At 36.1% G+C, this 13,851-nt stretch overlaps 2 protein-coding genes across 2 annotated transcripts; one reads left to right on the top strand and one right to left on the bottom strand.

Moving 5' to 3' along the window:
- Positions 1 to 819: 819 nt before the first annotated feature.
- LOC124304980 (28S ribosomal protein S5, mitochondrial) lies at positions 820 to 5,122 on the bottom strand. Its single transcript, XM_046763851.1, has 6 exons — positions 4,837 to 5,122; positions 4,584 to 4,691; positions 3,349 to 3,696; positions 2,817 to 3,047; positions 2,506 to 2,705; positions 820 to 2,040 (listed from the first exon to the last, which is right to left on the bottom strand). The coding sequence occupies exons 1-6, from the start codon at positions 4,907 to 4,909 to the stop codon at positions 1,660 to 1,662; spliced, it is 1,341 nt and encodes a 446-aa protein (XP_046619807.1). The 5' UTR covers positions 4,910 to 5,122; the 3' UTR covers positions 820 to 1,659.
- A 2,264-nt stretch (positions 5,123 to 7,386) lies between these two features.
- On the top strand, positions 7,387 to 13,670 carry LOC124304943 (polyribonucleotide nucleotidyltransferase 1, mitochondrial). The gene is made up of 7 exons (XM_046763754.1): positions 7,387 to 7,648; positions 8,031 to 8,945; positions 11,067 to 11,240; positions 11,724 to 11,917; positions 12,232 to 12,389; positions 12,566 to 12,877; positions 13,017 to 13,670. Exons 1-7 carry the CDS (start codon positions 7,494 to 7,496, stop codon positions 13,401 to 13,403), a joined length of 2,295 nt encoding a protein of 764 aa, XP_046619710.1. The 5' UTR covers positions 7,387 to 7,493; the 3' UTR covers positions 13,404 to 13,670.
- The last annotated feature ends 181 nt before the right edge of the window (positions 13,671 to 13,851 follow it).

Here is a 13,851-nt window from a genome sequence, read left to right as displayed (position 1 = left end):
ACGAAAATATGCCTCTTTTTCACTTTAAAAACCCAACCCAACCCAAACCCCCCCCCCCCCCCCTTAATGGATAAAAGTGCACTAAATGCACGTTCAACTGCTAACGTTGTGAAATGAGAATACGTTATTGATACCCAATCCAGAACTTCAAATTTTTCACCGACAGATTTAATAAATGGAATAAATAATTTTGTTTAATCGGGACTTGAAAATGTCATTTAACGAGTTTTTTTTAAAACAGTGTCTTCACAAGGGGATATCTATCTTTATCCGTTTAATTTAAACGTGTCCCTCTTGCTACAGCAACGCCATCTCATATGTACTCTACTTTACGGACACTTTTTATGCGCGGACATAGTCCTCCTATAGCTCTGAGTGAGACATGTTCTTTGAGATAGACAAAAAAATTTTTGCAGTTGGTCGGGTGTTTTATTAAAACTGCTAAAGATCCGTATAGTAGTATAGTTGTCGAGTTTTTTCTTCATAAATCTGAAATCAGGTAGATCTTTCGCATAGTAGTCGAAAAAACTTAAGGACGATGACAATTATCCAATTATGGCAAATTAGACGTTGAAAGAATGTGCAGTTAGATTATAAGATTTAAAGATAAAATAACCCGGCTACCGCCGATAGGGAATGGAGGAAATTCGAGTAATCGGTCCACATTCAAATTATTCAAATTATTCAAATACGCGAATATTTCATTTAATTTTTTAAATAAATTTCTAAATTTAATTTAATTCAACCACTGATAACAGACTGAGAATTTACATTCATTGGACAAAACGGATTATGAAATAATCTGGCTAATAGTGTTTCAAATTACAAGTACGGTCTATTTAATGATTCACCATTAATCTCCACCTGTTTTTTAAGAATATGAAATGAAAATGCTGGAAAAATGAAAGTATTCTCAGAGAACAGCTTTACTTTCACTTTCACTAATTAGTAAAACACTAACCTAGATTAGTTGAATAATTATAAATACGGTTTCCCAACGATATATTCCAATATTAACACACTTAGAATTGTCTGAGATTTCTACACGCTTGGAGATTTCAATTCCCAAGCGTTTGGAAACTCACTGTATCGAAAACCTGAAATCTAGAATCCGTCAATATCGAAATGATACGATAAATCATGTCGTTGTATTTTGAATTACTCATGTTGGTCGAATCAAGGTGAAGTGTCTTGTATGTATTACTTTGCTTACTGTATGGAATTATAACGGATAAATTTTGCTAGTCACAAAATATGTTCAAACTGAACCATGACCCAGGGGTTAGAAATTTTTTACATGTTTTTAACTTTTCGCTCATTAAGTTTATGCGATTTGGAAGGACAAAGCATGTGAAGAACTTTGAGCACTCAGATACGATTTAGATAACTAACATAGGCGACGAATATTATTTTTCTGTGTTATCGATTTAATTGTAGATACTAACACAAATAAACCGAATACGTTCAGTATGTAAAAACTATGAACAGTATCGATAATAAATGGATTCTGTACATATGAACATGTCATCATCGAATAATGAGCCTATGTCAATAACATATCTGTATACGATTATAAAATTGAAATTGACTATTTCACGTATTATTTTTCATTAGCTATCGATATATGAAGACTATCCAATGTGCTGATCACTGACGTTCTCAAGCATCAGCAACTGCAGGTTTTCGTTCTTTCCGAGGTGGTCTTGCTTCAGGATATTTGTCGGTTAAATAACTTCGTAATTCACCGTAGTTAGTCAGCAAACGAATTCTAACTTTGTCTTGATTTCTGTGATACTCTTGACGCCTTAAATAAATTTCCCACGATCTGTGTTTAGTGTAAAACGGAGGAAACTTTTTTTTCTGAAGAACCACCCGATTGTTCATCACATACTGGGTGTAATCCAGAATTTCATCTCGCTTAATTTCCTCACGCTTCCTGACGACTGGTGGAGAGGCAACGACTAGAGGAAATTCGCCAGTTTCCTTCTTGATTTCAACTAAATGCAACTTCTTTTCTTCTGCTATTTGAGAATGTGTTTTCTGTGGTAGTGGAACAAAAAATGATACTCTTTAGAATGAACTATTTGCATTAGAATAATATTATACTGTAAGAAACTAGTGAAAAGTTGAACATCGGACAGTTGAAGGATAGCGACAAGTGAATATAATCAAGGAGAAGGAACATCACCACTGAAATAGAATAATACTGGGACGATCATTGTAGTGGGTGGGATTCCAGAGAGTGAGAGAGCAATAGCATAGAAGGAGTGTTGTTTCCTTCCACTAACTACTGCAGATGCATGGGAGTCTAAGCAAAAATGTAACGTTACTGATTTACAAACAAAAAAAAAAAAAACACCCACTTGTACAAGCTTTTTGAAAAACTGTATCGGAGTGAGAGAGACAACATTTCCCTTTCATGCTACCTCTCTTCCCAGAAAGCCAGTTGTATATCTAACCGTACAAATGATCGTTCCAATATTACTATATTTCAGTGAACATCACCTGTTGCAACAATCCTATAAAAAATGCTTTAATGATGTGCTGCAGATTAGTGGAGCCTTCGATTCTCGAATACAAGTCTTTGATCCCAATCATTTCGCAACAACTTTTGATAGCTCTATGACATCGCAGTCCATAACCCTCTGGTTGTTTCTTCACAAATACTTTCGTTTTTCCAAATTGGGAGAAAAAGTCGTGATACACTGTAAGGAAATTATTAAAATGTATAAATGTGAAAGTTGTGATATTTAATCTCATAGATAAAATTTATCAGAGTCCATTCAATACGGAGAACAAAATCTTGAACCTCATACCTGTATGATTGTTGTAAATGTTCACATGTAAGAGTCGTTGACCAGCACGGTTTTTGGCATTTTTTACAGCTGCTTTGCCCTCGACAGCTTTGCCTAGTGCAAAACCAGCTAATCCATTTCTATTTCCCGTTACAACAAAAACACTCATTCTTCTCTTGCGTCCCATGTTTGCGCTCATATTAAATACAGGCTTCGATTCCAAGCATATTGTGTCAAATCCCTCGAAAGTTTCTGTAATATTTGGCGATAAAAACATAGTTTAGATCATTACGTATCGATTTCACCTCCATAAAATCTGTAGTAAATGAAGTTGGCCAATCTTTGTAGTAATGTGAAGACTTCTTTTTGGATTTCAAGTCATACTTGATGAAAATAAATCTGAACATATGTATTAGCACGAAGGAAAATCATAACCTATCAGTTTAATTCAGGATTATGTATTGAATAGTTTGAATTAATTTCAACACTCGGTTATTGGCAAAGTTTTTCACATTTTGATATACCCTGTATAATAAAGTTACAATGACTTTACCTTCGCCTCTGGGATCAGGAGGCCCTATACTTCTTCCCGGTAATTTAGATCCAGACCAGCCCCGATCAAGCGGATGAATTTTAAACGATTTACGGCTGCTGTTTTCATCACGCAATTTCGCTAGCTTTGCCATCCGTTCCGGGTCTTCGGGAAGTTTCTCTTGCTGAATGAGTTCTTTACCCCGTAATACAGGGGCTGTTAGACCTGGCCATACCATGTTAACTTTTCCAACTCCGATTATTTGACCTCTGTTCAAATTTCTGGTCAATTTCAGCCCTTTTCCTCTGCCTCTCCTCCTCCCCGCATTGCTAACACTGGTAACACCCTTCCATAGAGCCTCAGCAGGTACTTGACAAGAAACATGGCACATGTAGGTGAGCATAGATGTTTATTTGGGGTATTCAGGGAAAACACTCAATTTAGTTTAGAAAATTTCCTGATTATTTCCTCTTTTTCTAACTGAAACTATGGTTCCTTTCTGAATTTGACATATCGCATTTCGCAACATTTATTATAAATTTTAGGAAACGTTCAAATCGAATGTTGCATTAATAAAACATGAAAGTGCGTAGATACTAGCACATGTAAAGTTTATGTCCTAAGCACACATATTCACATTTTTATTAATGTAATCATCACCATATGTATAAATAAACAATGATAGTCGAGCGAACACAGAAAGTAAAATAAAATATTAAAAACCAAAACTAATAATTATGAATAACTAGATGAAATTATGACTAGCTGTATAACTTTGTGATTACAGTGAACACTACAGTTCGTGGATCTTCAAAAATGATTAATAATAAAAATAAAATCTTATACAGTGCTGTAGATAATTATGTTAAAAATATGTGGTAAATTTTAAATCAATCAAAATACCTGTGGCTAAGTTACAATTCCCAGATTAAGAAAACCTAGTACGCACAGAGGCTTGTATCTCGACCAATTGTTATCATTTTTGTATTTAATTAAATGCATTTACAAAGCTGGAAACGTGAACTGGAAGTGTTTAAACAGACATAAAAAACATACACAAGTTTAGCTACAGATAATTCATGAACGCCGACTTCTATTTTAGCCTTTCAGGATGGTCACACCCGTTAAAATGTGGATATCATTTATAATTTGACAACGTACTCCAATGATAAACTTGATTGTATTTTTTTCGTCTGTTCCTACTTCAAGCTTACTTCAAGAAAAGTTGATAAACGGTACAAAATTACTCAACTCACATTTATTAAAGAAATTCGTGTACCGAACCGTGGAGATTAAGGGAACTTTTGCTGTCAGTAGATTCTCATTCACTGTACTGACGAAATTTCGTTTCGGTAATTCCAATCCTAAAACAATTTTCAGATTAGAGGTTATGTTCCGCCGGCAAATGAAGTTCCATTAGGTTCAGCTAGATTCATATTGTTTTGTGCTTGCGTTTAATTAAAGTCTGTAAGATACAGCGGAAACCAATGCTTCTAATCGTTATCATACCGTGATTGGATGCGTGAAAACGTTGTGCAGCTTTCGCAACTGATTTGCAAGAACGGATAATGCGGTAAGCCATTTTTCTGTTCAACGTTAAACAACTACGATAACGACGGGAAGTTTAATTAATCAAGCATCCATTGAAGGAATATTTATAGTTATAAAAGGCCACTGTTCAAGTTATTGCAACGCATTTTACAATGTCAATAACAGAAATTATTTAAAAAGTGTATAAGACCATGCTTGAAAACAAGTATCTTCATGGACCGCGATGGTCCATGTTTCGGGCTGGGTGTAAAAAGCCTGAGAGGTCTTCCCGTAGTTCCCGTCAGTCGCAGTGTTGGCAACCTAGAAGATGGCGCTGATTGTACTAGGGGCGTAAGATTATCGTACCTGACGAAAAATTATCGTACATTTTGAAATAACGTAAAAAAGCGTTGGTTATTAATAAAATAATAAAATTAATATTATCGTGATCTTATATTGTGCCCGACACGTACTTTTTCAAATTTTATCATTTTTACATGTGTTTACCGGGTAGTAGATGCTGGTAGATGAGGCTAAAATTTGTGCGATTCAAAAATTTTACGAGAATCAAATAGCTCCAAATTTAATCATTTAATTATTCATTTTATTCTTATACATATAAAAATGACAAAATATATAATATTTAACATTATATCTTAATATATATAAATCTCGTGTCACGATGTTTGTCCTCAATGGACTCCTAAACCACTTAACCGATTATAATAAAATACGCACACCATGTGCAGTTCGATCCAACTTGAGAGATAGGATAGTTTAAATCTCAAATTATAGTCGCAATTAATTTATTGCTAATTATTTGTCTGTTATTATTCGACAGTCACAATTATCTGTTAACTCCAAATGATTCTAACAGATGTCGATACCTTTAGACTGGGTTGAGTAAGTAATCAATAGATGGCGCTGCTATGGTAAATCTACGAACGTGTCATATAAGCTACACTAGCAACCCATCCCAGCTTCGCACGGGCATATAATAATATAATAAAAGAAAATACACAATGTTTACAGTGAGTTTCTAGAAAAATAACATTTATATTATTACTTAATATTATTATATGCCCGTGCGAAGCCGGGATGGGCTGCTAGTATATTTATATATTGTAACGGGACGCCTCACCGGCGTGCCGCCGCCTGACGGTCAACCCGAACTCCAAATAGACAACAGTATACAAATTTCAAAGAAAGTCTCTACGTACACTCGGTGATCCCACCGCGTACCGAAAGACCAATTAAATCACGCGATTTACCGTGCTCCCTCTTCAAGGGACACGGCCAATTTTATTTCCCCAAATCTGCGAAACCATATGCCAACGCGTGTATAAAAGTCGAGCACAAATGTGTCTCGACATCTATCGTCTATCGTCACAGAACAAGCAGTAGATCAGGTATTCTGTCCGAATACGGACATGTTCAAATATCCGATTGCCGGATCACCACTTCCCAACGAGGAACTTGTAGTCGACACGAGTTACCGACCACGAGGCAGGGACGCGTTACTCCAAGCAGCCTCGACTACCACTCTCAACTGAAGGAGGCTATTCAACGTAGATAACAAATTCCGTTTTTTCAATAAAGTTTTCAGGTATTAGGGAGCCGTGTTGGGTGAAGCCCAACATTGCGTCTGATGTTGAAACGCAGAGACAGTGTTCGTCACCTAGAATCCTTTAACCCTTAGGTAGGGCCCCTGAACCTGCAAAGAGCTACCTGCATTGCGTCAGGCCGTCTTGATGCAGGTAATGGTATAATTGCGCATATTTGCCGTCCTTCGGACAACCACGCCTTCACGTATTTCATATCCCGTCTGGCTTTTCGTGAGACGAGATATTATAACCACGAAACAATAACTCGCGAACGACGATCCTTAATCGTCAGAGTTCACCAAATATCTGCCCGTGTGATAATTTAATAATTAAGTTTAGACACAATCGGTGAATTATTTCACATCACGTGCAGACAAATCGTGATATTCAGTGCTCGAGAAAACTCGAAACGTTTTAATATATATATAAGAGTAAACGATTATCCATCGAAATTTTTGTCCATTACAAACTAATGACTTTATTCGTTCATTTAGGAAAAAATTCTAGGTATTTGAATATTATCGTACATTTGCGTACGATAATGAATCGCTATCGTATATCGTACGTTGGTATGAAATTGTCGTACATGTACGATAATTATCGTACGGTTGCCAACACTGGCAGATGATACAGAACAATAGCAGAACCTAATAGACGATTTTGATTGCGTTCACAAATAATCTATCCGAAGTTACTAGATTTTTAGTGATAATATCTGCGACGTTGTCAAATTAGCTGAAAATCTATCGACATTTATCGATGGGCCTGTGACTAGTTTGCATCGATGAATATCGTTACGTCGAAGTTACAGAATCACCCTACGTCGCTAGCATCGTCGATGCAAGCGACAACTGTCGCTAGCTAGCGACAACGATAATTGTCGGTAGAGAGTTACGGAATCCCGCTACAGATCACTGCAGACCACTTATGCGTGATACCATGTATCTCTAGTCCATACTCTTTGCCTCTAGTCTCCATGCGTGATATCTCCTCTGGTGATACCGTCATGGGAAGTAGCCGGTATGATCAAAAATGGCGTCGATTATGTTTTTTAGGTTATTGACAAAACGTAAATTGCTATCTAAATATAAAAGAAGTCTGTGTATCCCTCGTACATCAAGTTGTAAATACAGTACCCAGAATCGACAGCTCGAGAAATCAGAAGTCCGCGTTAATCTTAGTAATGGGTAAGCAAATCACTCAAACATTTCGTCCAAACATAACCTTAAACTCATGCAGCTTAACCAACAAATACAAAAATGTTTTTTGATCTCTAATTTTAACGAATAGATGCTTAAAAACGTGACTTGGGCTTATCTTTTGCTCTATGTAAATTAAAACGCAATCCTAAATCATCTAACACAATAGCCAACTTTATACCTTGAACAAATGTGTTCAATTGATGTTTTCCTAATTCCATTGCACGATTGAGGGGTTGTAATTAATTGAACACCTACACACTTCTAACCGATGTTGTTTTAATCCCTATTTCTGCATTTGAGGGTAATTCTTTGCAATTCCAAGATCACACAGGTAGCGCAATCAGTTATATGATTTGATAATTTTTAGGAATGAACTCACATTCTCGACGGGTCAATACGCCAAACTGGCAGATGGATGTGCGGTAGCATCGATCGGTGACACCGCCGTTATGGTCACAACGGTCAGTAAAGTGAGAGCTTCAAATAACTCATTTTTACCGCTTGTCGTCGACTACAGGCAAAAGGCAGCAGCCGCCGGTCGAATACCTACAAATTTTTTCCGCAAGGAACTGGGTCCCACCGAACATGAGATCCTGACCAGTCGCCTAATCGACCGTTCCCTGCGTCCGCTATTCCCAGACAAATACTGCTATGACACTCAAGTGATGTGCAACATTTTGGCTGTCGATGGAGTCAATGACCCAGATATAATTTCGATAAACGCGGCATCGGCAGCTTTGTCTTTATCGGATATTCCTTGGAATGGACCGGTCGGTGCTGTCAGAGTGGGATTAGTGGATCAAGAAATCCTTATAAACCCGACGAGAAGGCAGATGCAAAAAAGTGATCTGAATCTAATAGTCAGCGCAATGGCGAACAGTCTTATTGTCATGCTCGAAGGCTCTGCAAACGATATACTTCAGCCTGATTTTTTCAAGGCGTTAAAAGTTGGTGTCAAAGAATGTCAGAACATTGTACAGAGCATATTACAGTTGCAAAAGCAATATGGCAAAGCTAAAAGACAAATCCAGGCAATTCCTGAGACACAGGAAGAGATCAAAGAGTCCATAAAAATTCTCTCAGAAATGAGGCTGCGGGAAATATTCAGAGATCACAAACATGATAAAATATCACGAGACAATGCAGTGAATAACATAAGAACTGATGTCATTGAGAAAATTAAACAGGAACATCCCAATATCGATTCTACTGTTGTATCGGAAGAATTTTCAGCGCTAAGCAAAGAGATATTCCGGTCGCTCATCTTTGAAGACAATGTAAGGTATTTGATGTTCCTAATTTTTTTCACTTATGTTTATTTTTTGTCATTTGTACCACAGTGGGTAAAAGTGGATGAATTTTGAGAATTTATATCTCAACAACCTGTTGTTTAATTCGATTGAGGTTTGTTTTACGGTCCGCTCTCATAATAGTGCCAGTGATGGGGGGGAGTATTTATCTTGGAACTCAGGTACTACCTCCACTGACGCACGTTCAAACTGTCGGAATTATCGGCGCGCTCTCGTAATAGTGCCGCCGCGCCGGGTAAACTGTGACTACTCGTGTATATTTACATATATTCGTTTTCCTTATCATATAAAAATGGATTATTTCGATTTTCTAATTTCAACTTTTTTTTCTAAATTTCATTATTTTAAGAAAACTTTTCACACCTATCCCCATTTATTCCACAAAATGTGTTAAATATACACATTGATATAGTAAAATCATCAAATGTACACTACCGGCGGAAAGTTTCCGGATAAGAGTTGGAAAAAGTGCCGGAACGGTTTTTTATGCTATTTCGCCGGTAGTTGGCCTAGGCCAATTTGACTAACGGCATTTTAAAGACGGGGGATTTACCTACATTTTGGCTTTTCAAACAAATTTTTACGATTTTTTTGACACTTATCACCCAGTTTTGAAAACGAACATATATTGTCGTTTTTTTCTTTTGTGAGTGGACCCCGTTTGCACTAAAAATCTTTTTTATGTATTTCTCCGACTCAAATCATAAAGGAGGAAGCCTAAGCTTCAATTTCATTTTGTAGAAAAATTTTTGCGATTTTTTTTCCCCAGAAATATTTCGTTTTTTGATAAAAAATAGACAATTTGAATATTGCTCCGGAGTACGAAAACGATGAGGTTTACAACAAAACCTCAGGACCGTAAAAAGTTGCATTACTTCTTGTTGAGTTCATGAGAATTTTTTTAGATTTTTTTTGCGAAATTTCTTTTAATCTATTTTTGGTCGGCACACGATTGATCTCAACACCATGATAGTAATATAATTAAATTTTTTACCTACATATTATACTTTGGTCTTGTTGAAGAAACGGCCTCTCATTATTATTTTAATAATGATAATCGAAATTTATGACATTTTTTTGAAAATAATATTATTACTATATTATGAATTTTGTGATGAAATAACATTATTAAAAAAATAATAACAATAAATTGAATTTAAAGCAGAGAATTATACGCTATTTCATTGAGCCAGTATTTGGCTCTATTCAGGGAGACGAATATGAAACCTGATGTGAGCCCGTGGTGGGGGTCACGTTCGATCGAGAATAAGGGAAAGCAACACTATTGGGAGTAGCACTATTACGGGAGCGGACTGTATTTAAATTTATTAGATTCAGCTTCATTGACATATTTTATTCACAACAATTAATTAACATGAAGCATTGGTATTGACTATAATGTCTATCGTTCTGTTCAGTGGGATATTTTACTGTGTCCATGGAATCTCAGAAATGACTAGACCAATCTACGATAAATTTGGAGACAATATTCATGAATAGATTGTCTTTATCAAAATCCTAATTTTTTCAAAATTGTATATATTATTAATTAATACAACATATTTAAATTTTGGTCGGAAAATCAAATTTCAACTTCAAACGGTCGTTATTTTGTTTACATACCTGATTAAAAAATTTCCGTTTAATGGCAAAACGGGTAGGCTATCGAAGATACTGGCTCCAAATTTGAACTAGATCGGTAGAATTATTTTTGAGATACTGTGGGTATCACAAAACATGTCACAGAGTGCAACAGTTGACGTCAATGAAAATACTTCCTGTAAATTGATTCCATTCAAAAAAAATACGGATACACAGCTTGATCTACATACTTTTGGACAAAAAAATCCATATCGAATTGAATTATTTGATGTGTAGATATAAATTCCCATAATTCACCCACTTTTCAGTCATCTACTCGCATAAACCCTCTTGCATTTAAGCCATATGGTTTCATTATATTACATATTGGAAGAAATGCGAAAATGAATCAATTTCTTACTAACTTACAACTGCCATATTGATGCTTAATGTTTTAGTTTGATGATGATGCTAAAGTTTAATGCTTAATCTACTATCTCTTGATTGATAAGGTGTGACGGGCGAGAGCTTCATGAATTGCGCGACATATCGTGCCAAGTCAATCTTCACAACCCCCTCCATGGGTCTGCAGTATTCCAGAGAGGACAAACGCAAGTGTTCTGTACAGTAACTCTAGATTCACCGGAAAGTGCTCTGAAACTGGATACCATTTCTATGCTGACAAGGTAATTAGTTGAATAATTATCATTGCAAAAATTATGATGACTTTCTATTCTTTGTAAAAAAAGTTAAATGCAGGTTTGAATTCTAGTCACTTACAGGGTTGTTCAAAAAAGAGACCAGAATATTCAGATTCAAGGAATCTCGGAGCGATCTGACAACTTTCTGTTTTCAAAAAAATGAAATAAGTCGTGTTTTACGTTTGTTTGCTCTCTTAAGTGATGTAATTCCTTCAAACTTTGGGAAATAGTAGAACATGCAATAATATTAGTGTGTATTAGAGTAACTATAATTATGGGAGTTACAGATGGAGAGAGAGAATAACTTCTACTGATGATGCAAAATATTAGGAGTGAAATTATCGAGAGTGTATAAACTACTGTATTGAGAAATTTTATCTGAATGTTATGAAAGCTAGTTGCTGTTTTCTCTGTTTTATTTCAATACACTTTGCACTCAAATGGGTTGTTTATGTTTTCCATTTCCAGTGGAATAAAGGAAAAAAATTTTTTCTTGCACTACGAGTTTCCACCATTTGCAACAAATGAAACTGGACGTTCAGGACCGAGTGGACGAAGAGAGATTGGTCACGGTGCTCTTGCCGAGCGAGGATTACGTGCTGTTCTTCCCAAAGACTATCCCTTTACTATAAGGCTTACCAGCGAGGTATTAGAGTCCAATGGTATGTAGTTATATAAATCGATCCGACGTTCTAAAATGTCTAGTATTTCACAGAAACAAATGTAAAAAAATTATTTCTAGCCTTTCACATACACAGGTTGAAAATGTTGGAAAAACGTGTTTTTCTGACAATTCCTGATGAGAATTCTTAAAGCAGATTTCATATTCGAGAAGATTGGATTTTTTTTTTACAAAGGAAATACATTAGGTTACATTTTTTCCAATAAGAGGAAAAGCTAAAAATTTTGCATCAAATGGAAGTCTAAACATTTGCGACATGAAGCAGTAAAATATACTGCAATTTGCTTTTTAAAGGCTCTTCGTCAATGGCATCTGTTTGCGGTGGAAGTTTAGCCCTGATGGATGCTGGTGTTCCAATAACCACAGCAGCTGCGGGGGTAGCGATGGGTTTGATTACAAAGTATGATGAAACTAAGCAGATCAACGACTACAAAGTCCTCACAGATTTATTGGTATATTATACGTGCTAAGTATTCTATTGTGGCTTTTTGTTTTTTCTTTCTGGAATTAGTGTGCGTTTCCATTTTCTTTCCACTATCGTTGAGTAAAATCACTCGTAGTCCATTTTTGTGCTATTATTTTCAACCAAAGCTTGTATGCTAAGCATGTAACGTTGATATACCACCAGGGTATCGAAGACTACATGGGCGACATGGACTTCAAACTAGCAGGTACAAAGAAAGGGATCACGGCCGTACAAGCGGACATCAAAATTCCCGGGATTCCGTTAAAAATTGTATTTGAAGCATTGCAGCAAGGCCATAACGCGAAATCCAAGATTATTGAGATCATGAATTGTGTGATCGCCAAGCCGAGAGAAGTGAAAAAACCAAATATGCCTGTGTCGGAAATGCTTGAAGTACCCATTCATATGCGAGCCAAGTTTGTTGGAATTTCAGGCTCAAATCTTAAAAAAATACTCGTCGAAACTGGAGTTCAGGTTCGAGTTACTTCAATTTTGATCATATTTAATTTTTACTGTGAGAATTTCCATCGTTGCATGATATTTAGAGTAATGCACTGTTTTTTTTTTTTATTCCTTAATTATGGAAACAAATGTATCACACGGCTTATTGCAGGTGAATCAAGTCGATGACACGATCTTCTCACTGTTTGCTCCTAATCAAACTGCAATGGACGAAGCAAAAGAAATAATTGATCGGGTTCTTACTGCGGAACGTGAGCCAGTTTTAGAGTTTGGGGCAATTTATAATGCCAAGATTGTGGAGATCCGTGACTTAGGAGTGATGGTCACATTGTATCCGAGTATGAATCCGGCATTGTTGCATAATTCGCAGTTGGATCAACGGAAAGTAAATCATCCAAGTGCTCTGAATTTCGAAGTTGGTCAAGTGATACATGTTAAATATTTTGGCCGAGATCCTGTATCAGGAGCGATGAGGTTATCGAGAAAAGTTCTACAAAGTGGTGCTGTCGCGCCTGTGAAAAACTTTACAAATTCGTGAATAAGCGATATCTAGAACAATAACAAAACGAATTGCAAGCCATGATTTTTTACTTATGAGCAGGTCGTTCAGGGTGTGTACGATATGTACTATAAAGCTAATAAAAAATCATTGTTCGCAGCAAAATCGCTCGCGGCAAGTGGATTTAACCAATCAAGAAATCGCATTCCGATTTTAGAACATAACTACTTATTACATATTGTATCGAGTAATTAGATGTTTGTTCGAAATACCATAGGTTGTAAATATATCTTGAATTTAATTACATTTCGTCATGTCTGTTTAAATGAGGTACAATTTGTGTTCCATTCTATTTAGTTTACTCGCACTTTTCACAAGGGTTCTTAATAAATTTGAAATTATTAATTTCGTGCTAAAAACATCAGGTTTGACTCTTGAGACACTCTTAATGATTTGTAGCAAATCCAATGTTTTAGCTGCGAATTTA

This window comes from Neodiprion virginianus, chromosome 5, assembly GCF_021901495.1.
Source record: "Neodiprion virginianus isolate iyNeoVirg1 chromosome 5, iyNeoVirg1.1, whole genome shotgun sequence".
Lineage (NCBI taxonomy): Eukaryota > Metazoa > Arthropoda > Insecta > Hymenoptera > Diprionidae > Neodiprion > Neodiprion virginianus.
The sequence above is the reverse complement of the archived record's forward strand: the minus strand, read 5'-3'. Positions and strand labels throughout refer to the sequence as shown.